We start from the raw sequence: 25,654 nt of genomic DNA, 5'->3' as shown, positions 1-25,654 counted from the left end.
CTTATTTACAAAAACAATTGCTCATGTGCTTGTTTGGTTGCAATTAAGCACAAACTAAACGATAGGCTATCTGTGCTCTGCCCACTATGGATATCGAAAGCCGGTTTCTAGTGTTGTAAATCCGAATACATACCATTCTGCCACTAGGGAGATTTTCTTATACACTTGGAAAGTCTACTGTTGTATGTTTTTCAAAGAACTGAACAGATGCAATGAAAATTTAAAAATTAGCAATCATTAATTTAAACTATTTCGAAAAACAGGGTAAAAATTATATTAGAAAGACTATTAAGACAAGTTGTTCCAATGAATTACTATTTTAAAAAATGCTTCATATATGCAAGTTATTTAACCACTATTGTTGCACTATTTGTAAACAATTGTTTATTTTAAAAGTTTTGATAATTTATTAGTCATACAAAAATTTGAAATGGAAATGGATTGTAATAACTTTTTTATATATATTTTACTGGGAAAAAACATTTGCATTTTTCTTTTTTTTCCTTTTGCTAATTTAAGGCAAACACGTTCACGAAAATAATGTGAAACTATACAAATAGTTTTGAAGACATTTAACATTTCCTTTGCTTTCCACACGACTTCAACAAGCGCTAATTTACTACAAAGATCCGGCCTCCAAACAACTGACTCAGTAGTGATGGACTTACACTGGGACATCCCCAGTCAAACTGCTTTCTCCATCAGATGATACACTGCTGGGAGGATTCACCAGATGGCGACACTCTATAGGGGCAATCTCCTCGCTACGATGCACGTTCAGAGGTGTGGTACGCTTTCGACGAAAACGTAAACGTTTTCGATGGCCTTACATGTAAGAATGTAATAATTGTATCAAATTATTTTTTAATTACACGGTGTCCACAAAATGTCTAAAACACCTTACTTGCTATCACTTCTTAGTAACAGAAATGAAATAAACACTTAAAACACGTCGTTGCTAAAACATTTTCAATACTGAGTTAACGAATGTAGAATAAATTGATATTATGAATATTACTAAGTAATACTTTAATTAATTTATACAGCCATCGAATTCAGAGTCAGCTTTAGTAAAAAGCAGCTAAAAAAGTTGTTGTTTACTGTGTACAACACAAGTTGACAACACCCGTATCCAGAAATCAATGAATGAATGAGGCTGTACTTCATTTATTAACTATTCACACTGAATCTTTACGTAATAACAATGAAATATCTAGTGGCTCGTTAATTAAACATTGTCTTCATTCTAACAAAGGAGTAATGATACTCTTACCAGGTCTCTAGACCCGGCCTTCACCCTTTTACACTGAGCTTTCACTATTATATATTCTTGTCAGTATCCAAAGTTCAACCATAATTTGATATCAGAAACTCTTATATTATATATCCTTGACAGAACGCAAAGTTAACCTATAATTTAGAATATGATACTTTTCCATCATAAATTCTTTTCAGAATTTAAACGTTGATATTTGAATTATTTCTAATATACGTTATTATCAGAATTCAATGACAAACTACAATTCAGAATCTGAGACTTTGCTGTTATACATTTCTGTCAGAATTCAAAGCCAAACGTGTTTATTTTCGTAAAATAACATACACCAATTATATGTACAATTATATGTTTTTTTAAGAAAAACTTAAGTTATAAGAGGTAACTTCCAAAACTCTTCTGGTATGCACTCTTTGCAAAATAAGAACAATGTTTGTTTAATTAGCTTTGAAATCAATTAAAGATAATTCATTATTTTAAAACTTCCACGAAATAAAACTGTCTAAAGGCGAAAAAAATATATAATATGATTTACTCACCACATTGTACTTAATATAAAACTGTGAGGGAGTGGCAAAATAAATTTTACTTAAAAATAAATAATATGATTTACTCACCACATTGTACTTATTATAAAACTGTGAGGGAGTGGCTAAATAAGTTTTACTTAAAAATAAATAATATGATTTACTCACCACATTGTACTTAATATAAAACTGTGAGGGAGTGGCTAAATAAGTTTTACTTAAAAATAAATAATATGATTTACTCACCACATTGTACTTAATATAAAACTGTGAGGGAGTGGCTAAATAAGTTTTACTTAAAAATAAATAATATGATTTACTCACTACATTGTACTTAATATAAAACTGTGAGGGAGTGGCTAAATAAGTTTTACTTAAAAATAAATAATATGATTTACTCACTACATTGTACTTAACATAAAACTGTGAGGGAGTGGCGAAATAAATTTTACTTAAAAATAAATAATATGATTTACTCACCACATTGTACTTAATATAAAACTGTGAGGGAGTGGCGAAATAAATTTTACTTAAAAATAAATAATATGATTTACTCTCCACATTGTACTTAATATAAAACTGTGAGGAAGTGGCTAAATAAGTTTTACTTAAAAATAAATAATATGATTTACTCACTACATTGTACTTAACATAAAACTGTGAGGGAGTGGCGAAATAAATTTTACTTAAAAATAAATAATATGATTTACTCACCACATTGTACTTAATATAAAACTGTGAGGGAGTGGCAAAATAAATTTTACTTAAAAATAAATATTATGATTTACTCACCACATTGTACTTAATATAAAACTGTGAGGGAGTGGCTAAAAAAGTTTTACTTAAAAATAAATAATATGATTTACTCTCCACATTGTACTTAATATAAAACTGTGAGGGAGTGGCTAAATAAGTTTTACTTAAAAATAAATAATATGATTTACTCACCACATTGTACTTAATATAAAACTGTGAGGGGGTGGCGAAATAAATTTTACTTAAAAATAAATAATATGATTTACTCACCACATTGTACTTAATATAAAACTGTGAGGGAGTGGCGAAATAAATTTTACTTAAAAATAAATAATATGATTTACTCACCACATTGTACTTAATATAAAACTGTGAGGGAGTGGCGAAATAAATTTTAATTAAAAATAAATAATATGATTTACTCACCACATTGTACTTAATATAAAACTGTGAGGGAGTGGCGAAATAAATTTTACTTAAAAATAAATAATATGATTTACTCACCACATTGTACTTAATATAAAACTGTGAGGGAGTGGCGAAATAAGTTTTACTTAAGAGTTCCTTAGTCTTAACTCTAACTTTTTATTTTCTGTTGTACAAGACTATAACCTCTTTGAAGCACATATTTTAGAGTTGCCACATATAAAACAACCAGAATGGCTAGCCCAGAAATGTTCAAGCCATTCTTTCATTCCACTACACATCTATCTATGTCCATCGTCCAAAGTTACAACTATGTATAATATTAACTTTAGAAAAGCATGCCTTTCTGAAGTACAATATATTATGGTCAACTTGGAACGTACACCGGAAAACCTTAACTGTATGGCAGTTACTTCTTCAAAACTCTTTTAAACTTTACAGCATTCAAACTTTTGGAAAATTTTTTACTAATCTCCAAAGGACGTAGTTAAAAAAGGTAGTCATGACAAAAATAAGCACTAAAATAAAGATATATTATATGAACAACCTAATACATATGATGAAATGTAGTGATAAATATTTGATTTATTAAATAAAAGATCCTTGGTACTTCCTTAAAATTAGATAAATAATTATAATAATATTTGACACTCCAATAAGAGAAGCACTTCCGCTTGAGATTAAAATATAACAATGACATCTGACTCCAAATATGTGATAAGATTAATAAGAGTTAAAGAATCAAATCCAGAATAATATATTTATTTTTACTTTTAGGATAATATTTGCCTCTTCTTACTAAAAACGAAATTATAATGTTTTACTTCCATGCGAATCAGAAAAACAAAACAAAAATTAAAACAAAAGTACCAAATTCTGAAAATTAGACTACCTGTAGCACTCAACTGTGACGTGCTGTTGCTTTTCTGGGAAAGTCCTACAAACTGAATGGCTTTGCTTCCCTTTGTGCTCTTCCCTCTATCGGTCTGTTCTAACATGTTACCCCTCTCAGTAATGGAACCAACCGCTGTGTCTGACAGGCTACCATCACCTTTGTCGTCACTTTCTCCATCAATACTCGTACTCTGCACCAACGGGCCTCTTCTTCCGGGCCGAGGAGGATGAACAGGTCCGTAACCCTGCATTCTCGATGTAAACTCGCTATAATAGGTAAATAACAACATAACGGAAATAATTATGGAAACGTACTTGCAATGCGTTTTATACAGGAGTCATAAACATCTAACTGAAATTAGATGGTGAATTTATTAACGTTACAAAACGTAATCGGAGAAAAAAAAAAAAACAAAGCGAATAAATTACACACAGAGATTACACCTTGTTGCTATACTGTTTATTAAAGTACGATTGTCGAATATTGTTACAAGTTTCCCGTATTGTTTCCCATAATTCAGTCCAGTTCTTTGTTCGCCCTCTGATCTTCTTAACCTTTTCTTCATGCAGCCTTAATAATATTCATACAGTACTGTGCAAAAATGTAAAGAAAAATGAGAAGCTATTCTTTCCATTTTATGTCAGTACAGAATATACATTTCAACATTATGATAATACTTCACTGATTCATGAGATAGGATGAGAATACTTATCATTCTTTAGAGTTCCCACCTACTATTTATCGCCAAGGGAATGTTATAAATGTTCTGCTTGAATGAACTACAGGTCACACATGAAATAACTGTCATGTAATGTCTTAACTATATAGGAAGAAGCTAGCAAGGAGCTACCATATAGAACTGATATATGCTAGAATAAATCAATTTAAAAGCGTTCCACAAATAAACCTTGACGAAGACAGTGTTTAATACTTTCGATTAAGTTTTGTTGTTATGCCACGGCCCAAAGAGCATAAAGAATTGTCAGTAGAGCAGAGAGTTCGCATAAAAGTTTTACATGATGCTGGTTGGACTCTGACAAATTGCTGCACACTTGAAATGCTCGGCCCATGGCGCCTTTTCAGGTGTGGGGGCGTGATAATATGACGGTCAATCCGACTATTCGTTGGTAAAAGAGTAGCCCAAGAGTTGGCGGTTCGAGTGATGACTAATTGTCTTCCCTCAAGTCTTACACTGCTAAATTAGGAATGACTAGCGCAAATACCCTCCGTGTAGTTTTGCGCGAAATTCAAACCAAACAAATACACTTGAAATGCTCTTCAAACACTGTTAAGTACACTCTAGGTGTGAGGCCAAGATAAGTAAATTTAAAAATAGGAAAGAAAGAGACAGAACACCTGAACTTAATTATCCTAATGTTCAGTATCTTCGTTAATGTAGCCTTTGGGAAAGAAGAAAGTAAGGCAGCCACTGATCTTAATGAGATTAATGACTGTGTACTAAATGACAGAAAAGTGTCCCTACAGTGTCACTAACACTATACACGAATGGAATATTCAGTCATGCAACAGTTTACAAAAACTTATATAGTAAGAAAACATTTTACTTGTCTAAGTTTATAAAATTTGAAGTAATTGAATTAAATATAATTTATGAAAGGATAATTGTCCAAATCTATTCTAAAGTCAAATTGTTACTTTCATATGTAAATAAAATATCAGATATAACTGGGAAATCATAATATACGTGCTGTGTTTTTTTGTTTTTTAACAGTAATTTCCTTCTCAAACAACATTATCTCACAGACTATTAAATAATTATCCGACCGCTAGATGACAATTTATGTTTGTTTTGTGTTTGAATTTCGTGCAAAGCTACACGAGGGCTATCTGCGCTAGTCGTCCCTAATTTAGCAGTGTAAGACTAGAGAGAAGGCAGCTAGTCATCACCACCCACCGCCAACTCTTGGGCTACTTTTTACCAACGAATAGGGGTACTGACCGTCACATTATAACGTCTCCACGCCTGAAAGGGCAAGCATGTTTGGTGCGACGGTGATTCGAATCCGCGACCCTCAGATCACGAGTCAAGTGTCTTAACCTACCTGGCCATGCCGGGCCAGCACTTTGTGATAATTAAATAAAAGGTTTAGTTATACCTTCACTCAATAGTTCATCAATAATACTTATAAACCACTTCGAATATGCAAAATATGACGCCAATTTTATTCACCATTTTCTGGCAAAAAAATGTTAAATACCGGGTTATTTATCAGCTCATTTATTGTGTGTAAATCATAATCTATACACTTAGGTATACCTCAGTGTTCGGCTACTCTTAGACTGTGTAGAGAAGGCACTGCTGAGACTAAACTTAGAAGCTGAGCTGGTTTCTGACCCGTCACTCTCCACTCCTTCTTTTTCCGGACTCGCTATTTGTCCAGCACGTGAATTCCTCTTGTCAGGTGCAGAATGGCTGCCCCTAAGGTTATTACTGTTACGAGCGTGGCTCCCTCTATAAGGATGAGCATGGAGTTGCTTCTCGTAAGAGTGAGTTGGAGTCATTTCTCCATCGGAATATCTACCAGCTAATGAACGATGCAAAGGAAAATCCAAAGATGGAACAAAGAGAGAACACAAAGAATAAATAAAACTATACTAATAAAAATAAAAATTATTTGAATGGTTATATATTTTCGAAGTAATACTTAATTTTTATATTCTATCATGCAAATCAAATAGTGCCAATACTTGTATTTACCTGTTACAATTAAAAGCCAACTATCTTGTATCTATACTAGCTTACCACCCGTGCGCCTATGTGGTTGAACTCTCTGCTTCAGTTGTCTTGTCGCCATATCCTCCAGATCAAGGGCTAGGCCACCACGTTTTTGAAACATTGCTGGAGTGGGGGGTAGCTGACGTTTTTTAGGAGAAGGGGTTCCTGTGGGGATTCCCTCTACCGAATGAGTCTCGTACCTCTGAGAGACAGCTGCACTTCCGTGTACAGGTGAATAAGACCTTATATAGAACCAGAAGCAAACAATAAAAACATGAACGCTGCTTAAAAACAATGTTTTTATCAATTCGTATAATTAATTGGTGAACACCCATTACAACTATTACAAAATAAAAATAAAAACTTATCTAAAGGGCAAATCCTAAATAGAGTTTTATGATATTTTGAAAGCATAATATACTGTACACAGTGTACAATCTTGAATTATGTTTTAAATATTCCGTAACTCCTGTCTTTCTCAGAAGGTGTCAGTTCATTATACCAATAATATAAGAAATTATCTAATGTATTTAATGTTACAATACTTGTCACTGATAAAGAACTGTAGATCAGGATATCACAGAAGTTTATTTTTAGGCATAGTTAAACTGTCACACAAACACGAGCGAAATTATTTACTTCATATGAAATAATATAGATATAATAATTTGTTTGTTTGTTTGGGAATTTCGCACAAAGCTACTCGAGGGCTATCTGTGCTAGCTGTCCCTAATTTAGTAGTGTAAGACTAGAGGGAAGGCAGCTAGTCATCATCACCCACCGCCAACTCTTTTACCAACGAATAGTGGGATTGACCGTCACATTATACACCCCCACGGCTGGGAGGGCGAGCATGTTTAGCGCGACGCGGGCACGAACCCGCGACCCTCAGATTACGAGTCGCACGCCTTACGCGCTTGGCCATGCCAGGCCTAAATATAATAAAAGCAAGACATATTTATTTTTACAAACTGCACTAGACGTAGATATGAAAAACTAAAAGTAACATATAAACAACGTTTAATAAAGTATCACCTAAAACGCCATGTTACTATTTTGTAGAAAGGACGAGTGAAGGTTTCAGTTAGTTTATCTCGCAATCAATACACCCGAAATCTTTTCGAACTCTGGAATATTTAAGTATCGCTCTTAACATTATAAATAAACATTAAATGCAAACTTTTCACAGAAACATTCGTTTATAATCATTAACCGTTTGTAGTAAATAAACTTTTCAACAAATAAAGGTGATGTGCCCGCTATTTTAAACTACTGAGATATGCTAACATTATATTAATATACACAATACCAAGCATACCTACATATAGTGTTCTGCCAAAAAAGCAGTTTTACAGGGAAACATCTAGTTCGACACTGAGATGTTATCTTTCATGAACAATAAAAACTTTTGGTGGGAAAGAATAAAATCGTTTCATTATTGTTCGTACCTAGGCTTCGAAGAATAATGATAATGTAGAACGTTTACAAGAGGAAAACCTAGTAAAATTTAACTGATTGTTCTAAACGTTACTGACAATACCTAGACCATAATTTAAGCTTTCAAATACGTATATTTTTAAAAGAAAAACGGATACATTCCACTTAAAGGTTTATTTTTGTCTTTGAATTTCGCGCAAAGCTACACAAGGGGTATCTGCGCTAGCCGTCCTAATATATCAGTGAAAGATTAGAGGGAAAGCAGTTAGTTATCACCCCTCACCGCAAACTCTTTTACCAACGAGTAATGAGACTGACCGTCACATTATAACGCTCTCATGGCTGAAAGGGCAAGTATGTTTGGTATGACGGGGATCCTAACCCGCGATCCTCGAATTACGAGTCGAGTGCCTTAACCACCTGGCCATGCTTGGCCTCCACTTAAATGAAAACTTACGATAAAAAATTCAAGTGTTGTTGCGTTATGCTATGCTAATTTTCATGTAAAAAACATTATATCAACTCAAGTGATGAAAGTCTAATTGAATACAAGGCCTACTTTTACGTAACAAAACATGTACGTTATCAGATAACGATGAATCCCACAAAAAACATCACCAGCACCTTTAGGGATTCACATTCAGCTATTCATCGAGATAACAAGATCAAGTGGAATTATAAACTGAGCTAACAGATTGACCCACTAATATATTATAATAACTCCCTTCCATTACATTCACAATGACGCATTTTTCCTTCCCACAAGCAAGGCTCATGCTCAACCCCGAACAAAGTTAAAATTATAGGTTATTTTGTGTCATTTTTCCGTGATATTTCTACAAGTGTCGTTATAAGCGTTAATTTATACCAATACCTTCTGAATTTCAATTATCTGTCCAGATAAGCGATTAAAAAAACGTTCAACAAATTGAACTAAAAACGTAACTCTTAGCAACACTCACGAACGTATGTTTTGAATACTCGACACATCTGTTTCCTCTGAAAAACAATGTTTGTTGAAAAGTCAAAGTTCTTGGACACCATTTTTGTGGTGTCTTAAAAGATTTCGTTATCATCAGATAATATACACCAGCACAAATACGACAGAATCCAGTTTTGAGAAAGTAGCGAAATAACATTTCGAATTTGGGAATAGAGCTTTTATTATAACTATGATTGAAAGTTGAGTTTTAAGTTTTGAATTCAGGTGTTACCATTAACATAACAAATAGGTGTAACCAATCGTCGGTGGCCCCCATTCAAATATCTTCCATCGCCTATGTATTAGCATTTACTGAGGTTTTATATTCTGTCCAAACATATGCCCAACCAACACAGTTGAAGAATTAACATCTTAGATTAACTGCCGTAAAACATAAATAACAACACATTATAGAAAAATAAATACTTTCGTTCACAACGAACACCATAAACCTAGTTATAGCTTCAGTGCAATAACAATTGTTTGTTTGTTTTGGAATTTCGCACAAAGCTACTCGAGGGCTATCTGTGCTAGCCGTCCCTAATTTTGCAGTGTAAGACTAGAGGGAAGGCAGCTAGTCATCACCACCCACCGCCAACTCTTGGGCTACGCTTTTACCAACGAATAGTGGCAATGACCGTCACATTACAACGCCTACACGGCTGAAAGGGCGAGCATGTTTGGCGCGACGGGGATGCGAACCAGCGACCCTCAGATTACGAGTCGCACGCCTTAACACGCTTGGCCATGCCAGGCCCTATAATGCGCGAATTAGTAATTCATTTCTCTTTCATGTTTTAAAAGTTACACGTGTATTAGATTACAAATGTTACTTACTACAAAAAAGATATATATACAGTAAATCTAAAAATATATCTTAACTCTTCCACTTTGGTTAAAACCGTTGACTAAACTTACTTAACCACGGATCCCTAGACACAATTATTTAAAACTTTAATCTATCGTCCACTTGTCTTTTAAAATCGTGTATCGTTTTGCATCGAAACGTTTAATCATTAGAAAGAGCCCAAGTTATGTTCTGATCAGTATACGTAGTAACTGTACAACTTATGAAGCCCGAGAACGAAAGTAATTTGTTTAAATGACTAATTATAAATTAACCACATACTCTATAATCAATAGACGCAATGCCTTATAAAATATTCAGTTGTTTTTGTGCTTATAATCGGTAAAACTCTGTAAATATTCTTGTATAAGTTGAACTGTAACAATAAGTTATGCTTGAATGATTAATAAGCTCACTGAAATTAAATAAATAATATATTAAGTAGATGTACTCCCACAGGGTCTCAAAAAGTGTTCCTTTTCAAGAGTAAATAAAACCAAAATTACTAATAACAAATATTTTTATTTCTTACTTTTGAAGTTCATATGTCATGCTGTGTTGTAGCCTACAAAGTGTATAATTATTCTCGTGATTCGTGGCACGCGCTTCTTTTACCGACGTCACGACAGTACAAATTACAACGTTAAACGTCCCGTATATAAAGTAATTTTATTGTTACTGACCGACTGACGGACAAACACATCACTGTGGTAGGAGTGGTTAAGACAAGTGATGGCCCTTTCAGGTGCCCTTCGATCTCCCTTTCGACGAAATAACTTCAACGAAATAACGAAATTTACAAAGTTGATTAAAACAGAAATGTGACAGTATTCACGCATTTGGTCAAGCTTTTCACTGCTCAAAATACCATAACACAGATAAATCAGTTTATTTATTACGTAAAGCTACAAAAACAGTTGTACGTGTTTGTCGTCCTTAATTCTAATTTGACAGGCTAGACGTAAGGAAAGTAGTTCACACCACTCACTGTCAGCTCTTTAACTACTATAATGAAATGGTAATTTGTCCGTTACTCTTACAGTGCACCCAAAGTGTGGAGCGCAATTTATCGATAATGAAACACGAACCATAAACCCTAGAATTACAGTTCGGTACGCTAACCATTTAACCACTTCCAACTTAGGCGGATTAGTAAAATGAGAACTATGGAAGGTATGAACTAAAATATACAGTGGAAGGTATGAACTAAAATATACAGTGGAAGGTATGAACTAAAATATACAGTGGAAGGTATGAACTAAAATATACAGTTTTGTGAGTTTCCACAGTTATACTTCAAATTTAGTAACCTTCTATTAGGTGGGGATAACGACCTTGAAGTGTAGTCTACTCCCCGCCGTGAGTAAGGTGGACGGTCACTGGGAATAATAGTTGGTGGTCGCCCTCTAGTGGCAGAGGGAATAGAGTCCTCTCCTCTGTAATGTTCATCCCTCTGGTGATCATGTCGGAGTTCCTCCCAAGGAGTTGCTATAGTAATAAAAATAATTTTGATGGTTGAAGCTAACTGACAATATTTGTTATCAAACATGGTATATTAAACACTCGACAATAAATATATTACCTGAACTAAATAATTCATTACAGAAATTAGACCTGTTTTAATGCACACTTTAATCGGATTGCTGACACACACACACACACACATATATATATCACAAGTTTCCACATCATAATAATAAAGTTAACTAAAAATATTTCAAATCCGTTATTTTTTTATTTGTGACTAATACCACATCGTTTACCAATCGTTAAAGTTCGTATTTTTTTCACAAAACAGACACCTTTTATTTTGAAACTACAACGTTCATGTTTCCGAATACGAGTATTTTACAAAGGTTAGGCTACAAAGTTTACTATTCACAGCTTATTAGATACAATAGAATTTGTTCAAAATTACACAATTTACAAAGTTTTTCTCATACTGCGTTGTGAACACCAGATTTATTCGGCGTTGCAGTAAATTCATTCATGTTGTTGAAATTGATTACGGAATTAATAACTTTACTAAATAATATAACCTCTTCAAAACTATCACCTTAATTTCTTAACTAAGGTTTTAAGCTAGTACCAAACAACTTTAGTATGGCAACCAACATTATTTTACTTCCTACTGGGTAAAGCTCCCACTGCAAACTGAATGACAGTTCCTTACACAGAAGCTATGGGAAAATTTGTCAAGTTAAATACTTTTTTATGTATATAAAAGTATATATGTGCTTAAAAAAACACACACACACTACGTTTATCTAGATACACCAAGCAACATCAGGTAGAAAACTTTCAATGGATTCGTACAACATTTGAAACTGTCACTTGTCACAATATCATTAATAATATTACGTCAGAACGCAATAATGTGGTAAAAATCAAAAATATAGGAAAACATTCAGCTACATATTTAATGATGTTGCGTTTTTGTTTTTTTATACAGGGACTTTCTTTAATTTTTCTACAATTTACATTGTTGTCTTCGTCATCGATTTCAATATCTGAAAAAGTATTTATTAAAGTATTGTCATGTTTGCTATGTGCCAGAATATGTGAACTAGAACTTTCGAAGTGTTTATTCAATCTTGTTGAATGCCGTCTATTAGTTTTTATGCTCTAAGAATTACCACGGTAGGAAAAGGGCATTTTACACTGAAATACATATCACATTTTAAAGCAGTTTTTCACCACATTTTCTGGATGGCGTGGGAAAGTTTAGGAACACACAATAAAGGAAGGGATATATTGCTAAGATCGAGATAGAAGAAATTACAATTTCCATTACATCTTCTAATTTTCTAATTTCGTTTAATGGATGAAATTTTTCAGCTTTTAAAAATTCAAGCTGTACTAAAAGACATCTTTCAAATTTGAATATAATCCATCGCAACGTTAAGTTTACGGTCGAAAAGGAAGTTGAAGTTACGATTTCATTCTTAAATGTTTTGGCGGGGAAAACAAAGAGACAATGAATTCTACACTTCCCTTTCTCATGAGGGTACGCACTCGATAATTTACTTTCAACTGAATTATTTGCACGATCTTAAACAAAAAGTAGGGAACATAAAAACTTTCATACAAGAAAAATATTTGCTTTTCTCGACAAGCTTTTGTAACCAAGAAGAACGTGTTAATATTTCATCTTGTACCCTCTAAAAGTTGTGAAGAAAACTCTATCGCCTCCTGATAAATGAATTACGAGTGAAAGAATTAAAAACTAAGTTAGAAAACTGGTGCAAAATAACATGTTGATATTAGGAATTATCTTTAAAATATAATATTGTATTCACTTGTATAATAATATTAAATACACTGTCATATACGTGGACTTCTGAAACAAAAAACAAGGGGTCGTGCAGGAGTTTTCTGTTCATGAAGTGGTAAAAGGTAATATTTAGTTAATAACTGGTTTAAATGTTGATAAGAGAAATTATTTGACACAATGATGTAACAGAAATCTGTTACAAATTATCCAGTTGTGGTGTTTTCAAGAGACATTTACATGGATTAAATATCATCTCATACATCTCTGGAGCAAATCGTGATGTAATTAGCCTATAATCACCACGTTACATTGCGTATTGTTAAGTGAGAAAATAGGTTTCCAACTAACCCCCAACTATTGTTCCATCATCAAAGTCTGAAATGTCACCATCAGATAGACGGCTGGAAACATTTGATAGCGGAGACAGGTGGTCAGCCAACGTGCCAGATCCTCCATCCGTGTCCAGGAACATTCCTTGTCGTCTCTGAATTAGCAACACAAACAGACTTTCGTAAATCTCTGGGCAGATAGACAAATGTAGGTGTGAATCAGTGTATAGGTATAGAAGCAAAAGGACGGATAAGTAGAAAGTAGGCAGCTATATAGAGGGTTGAATACTATATACAAAAACGATTTTGAACATGCAAGTCAACAAGTCAGGTGACAGACAAAGTTACTATAGAGTTGCAGTGTAACGGAATATACCAGAACTACATTTCGACATTATTGGGTGTTTGTAGGCAGTGTGATGCTACCGAAGACCAATCGCTTTTGAGAAGGGTATATAATAGTTATTTCCGATGTAACATATTCATACACGTGAATCATAAAGATGAGTTGAGATTGGGTTTTAAAAACAGGGATATCCTTTGTACTTAATGGCATTGTAAAACAATGGAATGTGGAGCAGTTTGATTATTCAAATATATCTACAAAATGATATGCAAAAAGACGTATTCTTGCTGTACTAAACAAAATACGCCGTTTTGTAACAATTAAGAATACACAAATACAAAAAGACAGTGGCAAAAGTCATTCACCTGTTTCAGGCAACTGTACACAACATAATCAAGAATGACCGCCAGCCGTAAAAACAACATGTCACGTGCACATAGGTTGCTTCTACGAAATATTTGTTTAACCGTAGCATATTTCAAGCAGCTGAAGGATGAAACAGGAATTCAGGCTATTTCGCGTGATGACATACTGGTCGAGTCGCCAATGGATGTCTGGACAATCGGACTGTCGAAAACAAATATTGAAAAAACGGTCTTCCTTGTTCATGCATTATGAAAAGCCTGCAGGCAGGAGGCGCGTGTTTTGAGCATGACAGCCTTACGTTGGGGCTTTTTTCAATGGAAATACATTACAGGACTATTGTCAAGACGCACGATCGTTAAACAGAGCGTGAAAAGAAATGACAACTTGGTCTGTAACGACAGGGTGAGGCTAGAAAATCGTTTGAATATAACGTACTCAAACTCTGTACTTTTGTTATTTCATTCAATACAGATTGGTAAATTTTGTGAAAACTATATGGAGTACGTAATAATTCACTATACATCAAATTTTAATTTTGCTAATTATAACAATAAATATTAAAGACTGTAAAATAAACAAATGCAATAATAATGATTTGTAAAATATCAACAGACCAGATTTACCTGGAACATTTTTCAACTCTAATTCTGATAATAAGGTCTAACATTTTAGCTGTTCATTACTCCGTAAATAAGAAATATTATATTATTCTGCCACAGTGACAAAGCACTGAAGCCATAAAGGTACTAGTACGTTTATTTATACCTAGGCTTTACCTAGAGCTAACTTGCAGTTTTGTGGTAACAGCTATTTTCTATAGTCAGGGATAAATGGTAACGTTTCTTCATAAAACGTCATTAAAGGACTGTGTTTCTTATTTTTATTATTACCACACAAACAGTTTTAGTAGCTTTGAATTCATTTTTAAAATATTAAACCTACATAAATTATTCATCTGTCAATTCTAATTTAAACTCCTGGTTATGAGGATTGTTCTTACTTCATGATAATACATAGTTTTTTGAGTTGCATTTATGAAATCAATAACAGGTTTGTTGAAGTATTGTTAATAGAGAGATTGGTCAGAATATGTCAAATAAATAGTTCAACAGAATAAGAAGGACTAACCAGTTGAGCATTTAGTGTGTCTTCATGGCTGACCAGGAAATACCACTGACCTTTATTGTCTAAAGGTGTTGATGAAAGATCGACCACAACCTGAATATACACACATATAAGGTGAAAAAATGTTTTTATTAACACGTTATGCCTGAGCAAAACAGTTTAGTGTAACTAAAATAAAACCACACAACTTTGCTTAACGAAGTTTTCACGTATGAAGACAATATGTTTGTGTGAAGATAGACAAATCATAATATACATCTTTAAAAATTCCTTATAGAAACACGACACTTGAAATATAAACTTAAAACAAAACAGTAGTTCAAAATGTTTCGAATTTCAAAATATAATGGTCGTATACCTTAAGAGTTTATAGAAATAAGGTGAAGCAATATTACAAATAGCATGTTATAAAAGTAGAAATCACAAAATCTACTAATTATCTTTACCACAATGCTGCCACTTGTAATACACACTACATAAGATAGCTAGCTATAGAGCTTATAGGTTTCTTTTTTCTCTTTGAATTATTGCGCAAAACTGCACGACTTAATGATATGGCTCTCTCTTATTTACAACTAACAGATAAAAGAAAAGACAGCAGATAGTGAACAGAACCCAACAACAACTATTAAGCTATTCTTGTCCGATGGAATATTTGAATTTGAACGTCGCTGTTGTACTTCAGGGGCATGTTTGTGGGATGTATTTTTGTGGCAAATCACAGTTTGAGCACACTAGGTAACGCTTGGCCTCCTCATTAAAAGTACAAAACCGGAATTTCAAAATACAGAGGTACATATTAATTACCTCAACCCTAGAAACTGCATTTCATGTGGCTCTAAAACTATCCAAATATACATACTTTCTTACTAGCTTTACTTTCATATTGATATCAGACGTTCAACACTTAAGTACTTTCTCGTGTAGGAGAAAGTTTAAAACTGATATTAAGCTACATAATCCATACATTATAGTTAATTCTTATATTTATAACTTGAAAACACGAATTTTTCACTTTAAACATTAACAATATTAGAAAACAACTGCTTGAAAAACAAACGGATAATAAAATTCACAGCACTCAATAATACATATATTAGTAAATCTTTTTTTACTCAACCAGCCGCTGTGAAAACATCAAAAATCTGCTGCTCACCTCTCCTAAAAAATCGTTCGCGCCATAACGATCGTAGTCCCACACCGTGATTTCCAATACCCTGGTTTTCAAGTCCGACCGTCTCAAGGAAGAATAAACAAACGTTTGATTCCATCGAGGTTCGTTCGTATTCGCGATAGTTTTAGTTCTTCTCTTGCTCTTCTCACTGATTTTACAAGAGGTAAAAAAAGTCACTAATATTATCGCATATAACGAAACTTGCCCACAATACAATTACTAAAGAACGATCAACAAAAATGAACATTTTATCAGTATACTACCATGTAAGACAAACTTGCCTAAAATACTGAACGAAAATTTTTTATTACAATACCATGATATAGAACAACATTTGTCCGTAGTATTATTCCCAACAAGATAAACAAAAATGAAAATAAACAATTTATATCATTAATAATACTAGCTGGGGTGCCCCTAGCCAGGACGGAAATTATGTAAATTCATGATTAATATAAGGTTATCTTAGTGTATGAAAAGTTATTTCTTTTATATATATTTATGAAAAAAGGCCCATAAAACAGCAAAACACAAAATGTAAAACTGTACGTTTGCATGTACCTCTTCATGGACACAACAAACCTTCATGCAAAATTTGGTGAAAATCCATGAACAGGAGTGAGGCAGTGGTAAAAAATACAAACACGCAAAAACCCTCATAAAAACCGCAAAATGCAAAACTTAAAATTTGAGTGTATTTCCCCATGGATCTAAGGAACTGTATACCAATTCTGGTGAAGATCCATCCATACCCTGAGAACTATTTACATGGACATACAACAGATAGTACTATTATATTTGTATAGATGGTGCCTATGAATAAAATCAGTGTGTGACGTATATCTGCACTCTGAGAATAAAAAAAAAAAATTAAATTCTCCATAACGGAAAACAGAGGCAAAACGGAAAAATTGTAACACTTAATACAAATCTACATGCAAACAGGATAAAAAATATTACGAAGTAATATTACGCGTAATAAAAAAGTTTTTCCAGTATCATACAAGCAAGGGTTCCATTATAGTATGATGATACGAAACAGCATTTGGGCCAGTACAATTAAGAATAAACTTTTTCCAATAATACTATCATATTCAACACTTGCCCACAATACTGTTGCCAAGAGTATAAACAAAAAGAAAAAAACAACTTGTTTCATTAATAATATGATATGAAACAACACTTCGGCCAGTACTACTAAGAATAATAAACATTTTTTTTTCATTAGTACTGGCCCGGCATGGCCAGATGGATTAATAAACAAACACACAAACTCATTAGCACTATCATAAAATAACACTTTCCCACAGTACTAAAACAAGCCAAAACCAACTCGGTGTTTACAACATTGTAAAACACAAAAACAATATTTATATTACTCTTTCATCATAAAACTGAAACAAAAATTCTCACCACTATACTAGGTGTTAAAACTTGTTAATATTATTATTAAACGAAAGAAACATTATTAACGAAATAAAGAATATTTAAATTACAACTAGTAAGATTTATTTTCTAATCTTTAAAAAATGCAATATATTCTAGACTAATCATATGATTATATTTTGTTTTAATGAAACATTATTTGTTATTTTGATAAAGCCAACAGTCATAATTGAATTTTTTGCCAGTTAATAGGTATAGTTAATCAATGTTTAAAAAATACCATTTTATCGTCGTTTTTTTATTATAAGACATGGATATAAATGAAAGTTGCATTAACGCTATCAAGTATATGAATGTATATTCATGATGCTAATAAAGTAAAATAAGAATAAATATTTTCACCGCAAGACATTTATTGCCAAAGTAGCCCCCAAAGTTAAAGTAGTAAATACTATTTACCTGTACAGTACAACTTTAAATTTAGCTCTTACCTCCTGTCTGGAAGAAGAAAAACTTTGGCATATGGATTGCGGGTCAGCTGGTTTACCCTTGGTCTGAGTTCTGCCGCACAGATTACTGTTACAACAAGCTGTGAAGCCTGAGAGTCATACCACAGTTTGAGCTGAAATCAAAAGTTATACCATGATGTTACTCTTAAAACTGTTTATATAAACTACATTCCCAGCAATACGAAAAGCGATACAAAGTTTATATATATCTGTTGCATCTTCACAATCAATTAAGAAGACGTTTCGTAATTAAACTTTATAATGCGAAACTATGCTCCAATATAAGAAGTAATTTCGTTTTTGTAATTAAATGTATTTCTTTCTTTGTCCCATTTATATTATTTTGTTAACCCTAACAGCCTGTAATTATAACAAAAACCAAATTTAAAAGATGTAATACCTGTATTCTACCACCAACAACTGGCGAATGAGGCCGTAATCTTACAGTTTCTGGTGAATTTGGCGACGTTACTGTCACACTTGGTCTCCAATCTTGTTGAAGGTTGTGTTTGCTTACGTCTGAATAAAAAAAAGAAGGGTGACATTGCTGAAGTGAAAAATTATAGACCTATGAATTTGTTTATATATTCAATTTTTGACTTATATTGAGGAAACAAAAAAATCTATGACTATCGGGCCTTGGGAATAATAATACTAGGGCTAGGCAATCACCACTTTATCGAAACATTGGTTGGTAAGAAACTGTGCAAATATATCATAAATATCTCAACAAAGTGATTTTCATAAGTTAAAAATAACTGCTAAACATATTATGCGATGTTCATGATAATTCTACCGATGGTTCAACTGTAAATCTGAGGGCTTATAGCGCTCAATGTTGAGTTACGATACCTGCGATGGACAAAAAAACAGCCCATTTTTATAGCTTTGCGCTTAATTACAAACAGACGTTAAGGATAAAAAGTTATTTTCTCTTTAAAACTTGTAAATCTTTCGAATTCATTGATATTGCTATCAGAAATCTCATAAACGCCAATGACTAATATCATTTTACAACGAATATTTTATCACATACAAAATATGTTAGGTCCCGATGAGTCAAAGTGTAATAATTTAAAATTGGAAGTTATATTTATTACAATAAAAACTTGTATACGTATAGCAACAAAAATAATCGTGTGGATTCTCTAACTACCAATAACAAATATAAAAAATTAATTTTACAATAGAACAAAAAAAAGGAAAATAATTATAAGATCCGAATGTTTATATAAATATATTATTTTTCGTTATCGTTATTTTAGTAGTGAACTGCTTTCTCTGTGCGGTTTGCTAACGACATCACGCGCGTCGCAACAACGTCTGATATTGATGAGCTCAAGGCGACAGTTTTTACTTTCGTTACGCTATGATTACACGCGACATTGTTCAGTTTTCACCTAGCAAACGAAACACGACCACGGGCTGAGTTGTCAAACAAGATAAAAATTTGTAACTTCAAGTACAAATGAAAAAATATGTACATGTAACTTATCGACTTTTTTCCTTTTTCCTTTTGCAAAGGTTTAAGTTATCAAGTTTCTGGGAAACTTAAAAGTGTGAATAAAAATATCTTGTCCACTTACGGAAGCTCTCAAAGGGGTTCCATAAATAATAAATGCAGGTAAGTACTACGTCATAGATTAGTTTAGAAGTTTTCCTTGTTTTGTTTTGAATTTCGCGCAAAGCTACATGAAACCCATCTGCGCTAGCCTCCCTAATTTAGCAGTGTAAGACTAGATAAAAGGCAGCTAGTTATCACCACCCACCGCCAACTTTTGAGCTACACTTTTACCATCAAATTAGAATGCCCCATCACACAAAGCATGTTCGCCCTCAACAGTTGAGATAGGAAAAGTGTTATTATTATTATTATTATTGTAGTACACTCTAATAGAAAACATATTTAAATGATGTCATAATTTAAAATTCAAGATATTAAGACTTTTTAAAATTTAAAACTACTGTTGCACCTTTATTTTATGTTTTACGTTACGTATTTGCTAGAGGGTGCATGATGTAGTGTGGTAAATAGAAGATGAATAAAGTATGTGTAAAATAAAATGTTCAGTAAGTATTTATTAAATAATCAGTAAGTGCTGATGGAATTAGTTCTGTGATTCAGTGAAGTTTAATTTCCTCGGCGTCAGAAACGTTATGAGTGAGTTAGCATTGTTTATAAGTCGATTAGATTTGCGAGGAAATTTTATAAGTTGGGAATATTTAGTTGAGGAATTGAAAAGTTTTGTTATGAAGTTAAGGATACAAGTGAACATGGCTGTAGCAACCGTTACTGATGAAAATCAATTTACGATCATTATGTGAAATGGGCTTGGCGTCATTTTTATCAAATAATACAAAAGAACTTACCCAGCGACAGAAGACGTTACATAATTTTGTATTCTATATGCTATCAAAATAATTTACCTAACGACAGAAGACGATAGAACATTTTATGTTGTATATGCTGTCAAAAGAACTTACCCAACGACAGAAAACGTTACATCATTTTGTATTGTATATGCTGTCAAAATAATTTGCCTAACGACAGAAGACGTTAAAACATTTTAGGTTGTATATGCTGTCAAAAGAACCTACCCAACGACAGAAAACGTTACATCATTTTATATTGTATGTGTTGTCTTAACTTCACGACAGAGGGTAGACATACATATATCAACTTACATTGTAAAGAAACACAATTATACAAATAAATGGAATCACACTTCACGAACGGTTACATATGTATGTGTGTGTATATATACATATAACGAATAATGATAAACTTTTACTTCTGAACATTTATAAATAAAAAAAAACGGTTTCTCTCGTTATATAAAGAATGAACAGTAATTACTATAGCCCTCTACTTAGATTCAGTTCTTATACTGAATTAATGCAACTCACGATGAATTCAAGGTGGTTTAAATTGCTATAAAAATATAATCACTTTTACAGATATATAACCAATAATGACCAAGTGATATCTTTCATAATCTACACCTGCCTAGCGGGATATTATTTACGTCGTGGTATTTGTAGGTAGGAATAAGTAAATGTATATATCATGACTATAGTGGCTCAGAGGTAAGTCTGAAGGCATAAAACACTAAAATTCAGGTTTTGACATCCGTGGGGAATAGAGTAGAGATAACCTAATGTATAACAACAAACAAGTATATGTCACAGTTTAAAGTGTATATAGTTTTTTACTTGGAACAGTGATCAAATGTTTCGTAGATCAAGACAATTGAAAATGACAGCTGTAACTGATTTTTCTTTGGCACATTTAACATAATTTGAATACATTTAATGCATATGAAAATATTCTAAAATATCGCTGGCACAGTTACACACAGTCACTCATAAATGAGACTAAGTTATGAATTCAAAACACTTCTGAATTACTATATAAAGAGGATCACGAACCAAATAGGCTCATTTGTAGAATTCTCGGCTTCTAGTGTATGTTCTCACCTAACTAATACAATGCAGTGGATAATCTGTATTAATTTGCTTTGAATTTTCACGTAAGGCTACACGAAGGCTATCCACACTAGCCATCCCTAATTTATCAGTGCAAGACTGGAGAGAAGGCAGCTAGTCATCACCACCCACCGCCAGCTCTTGATGTAAAGAATAGTGAGATTGACTGTAACTTTATAATGCCCCACGGCTGAATGGGCGAACATGTTTGGCGCGACGGGGATTCGAACCCCGATCCTCAAATTACGAGTCCAACACCCCAACCACCTGGCCTAAACATTATAGATTTCAACTGTATTAATTTTAGTGTGTTTTTTTACGTTATAGTTCTTGGTAGGCATTCCTTGTATTTACCATTAGCATACATTCGCAGCTCACAGCAAACAAAATGCTTTATACAAAAATGACATTGTTTTTTTCCCATTATGTTTTATCGCTATTCCTTACTCATCCAATATTTATTATTCAAACAATATCAATATAACAGAGTACTAAATATCGGTCAATGTTAATTATTTATTCTCCTATGACGCGAGCACACACACACAATGAATAAACTACGTCATAAAGTTTGTTTAACAACCAAGTCGATCAAATGCAAAGGGAAATTCGTTGTCTACTAGACCTTGTCTGGCACACGCAACCAGCTCTGTAATAATAAAACTAAAATATTAGTTGTGCTAACACACCTACTTTAGTGAAATTGTGTTTGCTTTTTTTATTTACCTTAGTCTATTTATACCTATTACGGTAAAATTATATGTTCTTAATGAAATATCCATAATAAGGAAACCTCATCAGTATAACTGTTTAACAGAAATTAAAAACAAAAATAACATAACTGTAGAACCTAAATTATTTAACGTATGCATGTAGGATTTTAATTTCAACGACTGAACAAAGCAAAAACTATTAATATAAAACTATAGTAACAACAATTGTATAGTAGGCGAGTTCCGACTTTAATTTCGACAACGCTTACATTAACAGTTCGTGTGATCATCAAATAAGAGTTGCATTCAAAATATAACACTAACAGACGTTAACTCGACACTATGGGTCGAAACGTTGCAATCATTAAAACCAGAACTTTCCTGCAGTAAAAGCTCCCATTATTTTATTTTTTAATTAATAATTCAATTCAGTAGGTTCCTCGATAAATATTAAATACAAAATAAAATAAAGACGTCGTAGAAACATCTAACACGTTACTATAATATTGAGCCAAAACAGCGCGCGTTTGTTTCTATGTGTGTGTTTTTGTTTTCGTTTTTCTGCTGTTTCAACTGCTCTTTATAGCCAGAATGTATTGTATTTTTTTTAGTTTCTAAGAACTAAAAGTGATATCCCCAAACTTCGGGTGAGAACAACTTATTTAGATTAAAATAACACTGAGAAAAACGAACACATAAAACAATGAGAAATCAAGGCAGTATTGTGTATTTCGGAACAAGTTCGGTGTATGGTATTACATTTCCAACTAACTAAAAGTTGTATTCAAGAACGAAAGAGAAATAACTAAACATAATTAATAATAAAAGCAAAGAAAACAAAGACACAAACTATGATTGTAGATTGTAGCTTAAATACGTTTGTTATACGAGACAACAACATTTATGTTTGTTTGTTTTGAATTTCGAGCAAAGCTAATACTAAGCAATAATTATGTATCTGCGCGTGCTTTTACCTTATAGTTTTGTTGTTCTAAATAAGCCATCTTTAATTCGAATGACAAAAAAACTGAAATGGCCCACTGTTCTTCATAGGTGAAGCTGTAGTTTGGTTTGTTTTGAATTTCGCGCAAAACTACACGAGGGCTATCTGCGCTAGCCGTCCCTAATTTAGCAGTGTAAGACTAGAGGGAAGGCAGCTAGTCATCACCACCCACCGCTAACTCTCGGGCTACTCTTTTACCAACGAACAGTGAGATTGACCGTCACATTATAACACCCCCACGGCTGAAAGAGCAAGCATGTTTGATGTGATGGGAATTCGAACCTGCGACCCTTAGATTACAAGTCGAGTGCCTCAGCCACGTGGGCATGACGGGCCACATCATTTATGAATAATTAATATAAATTAATATCCAATAAAATATCGATGTATATGTAAAGATTTTACTCAACGGGTCTCTGACGTGGCTATTTTAGCCACGTGTCGCATAAAGTGCCGTTCAGGTTACAAATACTAGACATCATCTTTGATTTTTCAATCGTATTTTATCTTTGAAAACAAATATTGTAGATTTTCAAGTTACATTTTTATTTAAATATTACCTTCCGACAACTTAAAATCAGTTTTTGCCCAAGATTTACAAACTCAATTCAGTTCTGACTTTAATTTGAATAATCGAATTCAGCAACATTAATGTAAACTACTTTAAATATTTGATTTTTTACCTGTGTAATTTCAGTTCTCGAGTTATGGTGTAAAATGTTATTACTAATAGAGCTAATAACATATAAAGGTACGTATATTACTATATGTAGCGGTAACTACGTACGTTTACAAACATGATTCTTCTCTTCAATTTTAAAACAACTATAACAATTAAAGATAGAATCCAAGACCAACCTGTTTCTGCAGCTTACCAAAACATAAGAAAAATGATTCACTAGCTTTTCGTCGTTTCAAATAAACTTCTACGAGTTGTTAGACTTTTCTTACGTGTAAGTAAGCCACTTAAGTACGTGTGCATAAGATAACTGAATTATTCTTAAGATTCATTTTTAATGTATAAGTGTAAAACATTGTAACCCTGTAAATTAATATTTTCAAAGTGTTTCAAAATACTGTAGCTTATTTATGCAAAACCTCGAAGTGATGCTCGTGTTTCGATATTCCGAATTTTCAATTTTTTTACACAAAAGTTGACAGCTGGGGCAACCAAGTTATACTTATCTGTGTGAAGAGAAAGAAGTTCAACTAGAACTGAAATTCTCTGTAAATTATGGTTATTATATTGTACATACTGACAAAACATACTAATCCCTTACAGTTTTCAACGCTGACTTAGCTTAAAAATCTAAAATATCAAAAGTAAACTTAAAGTTATTAACAATAACATAATAAATAAATATGTTAAAGAAATAAAAATTATTATTAATAATGTTTTGTCTGCAGTAAAATCGTACAATGTTCAAAATATTATCTACAATGATAAAATGGCATGCCTATGTGTGACCACCATAGCTCCAAGAACAAAGAATCTAAAAACCTAAACATTTTCACAAATACTAAGTGTACCCTGAGAGTATGCACCTGAGTATTATTACTTATCTGCATATGTGCGCATTTTTTCGTGAGAGAAGCTTGCGAAAAATCACATAGGAAGAAATATGTGACCGTCATAGCACCAAGAGCAAATAATTTAGAAACCTGACATTTTGCCCCCATACAAGTGGACCCTGAGGATGTGCACCTGGGTATTGTTACTTACCCATGTTTGTGCGCGCACATACATCCTCTTAATAAGGTAAAGTGGCGAAAATGTTACAAATAGAAATTACAGATAAATACACACCTGGTACATATGGCACGAGTGTATATCTTTTTTGATGAGAAACGCTAACGAAAAACCATATAGCATAAAAGTGGTTCCTTATATTACAAATAAAAATATATAAAGAGAGACACTCACGTGCGCATTTTGTGTGTGTGACCGCCATAGTTTCTAGAGGAAAGAACCTAGGAACTTGATATTTTGCACAAATACTAAGTGGACCACGAAGATCCACATTGGGTATTATTACTTATACGTACGTGTAAGAGAGCAC

The 25,654-nt window shown here is 33.0% G+C and overlaps 1 protein-coding gene across 4 annotated transcripts in view; it reads right to left on the bottom strand.

Moving 5' to 3' along the window:
- LOC143223343 (regulating synaptic membrane exocytosis protein 2-like) overlaps window positions 1-25,654 on the bottom strand; it is a 109,972-nt gene that overhangs the window by 11,091 nt on the left and 73,227 nt on the right. For 2 of the 4 annotated variants that reach the window (XM_076451215.1, XM_076451218.1), the window contains exons 8-17: window positions 18,793-18,911; window positions 18,375-18,505; window positions 16,480-16,645; window positions 15,327-15,416; window positions 13,506-13,641; window positions 11,194-11,371; window positions 6,645-6,859; window positions 6,159-6,426; window positions 3,878-4,146; window positions 669-825 (exon numbers count right to left, since the gene is read on the bottom strand). In XM_076451215.1, the coding sequence (XP_076307330.1) occupies window positions 669-825; window positions 3,878-4,146; window positions 6,159-6,426; window positions 6,645-6,859; window positions 11,194-11,371; window positions 13,506-13,641; window positions 15,327-15,416; window positions 16,480-16,645; window positions 18,375-18,505; window positions 18,793-18,911 (1,729 nt within the window). The remainder of the gene's footprint in view (window positions 1-668; window positions 826-3,877; window positions 4,147-6,158; window positions 6,427-6,644; window positions 6,860-11,193; window positions 11,372-13,505; window positions 13,642-15,326; window positions 15,417-16,479; window positions 16,646-18,374; window positions 18,506-18,792; window positions 18,912-25,654) is intronic. The other 2 variants (XM_076451217.1, XM_076451216.1) reach the window with 2 other exon arrangements.

This window comes from Tachypleus tridentatus, chromosome 8 (assembly GCF_004210375.1).
Source record: "Tachypleus tridentatus isolate NWPU-2018 chromosome 8, ASM421037v1, whole genome shotgun sequence".
Lineage (NCBI taxonomy): Eukaryota > Metazoa > Arthropoda > Merostomata > Xiphosura > Limulidae > Tachypleus > Tachypleus tridentatus.
Note: the sequence above shows the minus strand (reverse complement) of the source record. Positions and strands in the feature narration are given on the sequence as shown.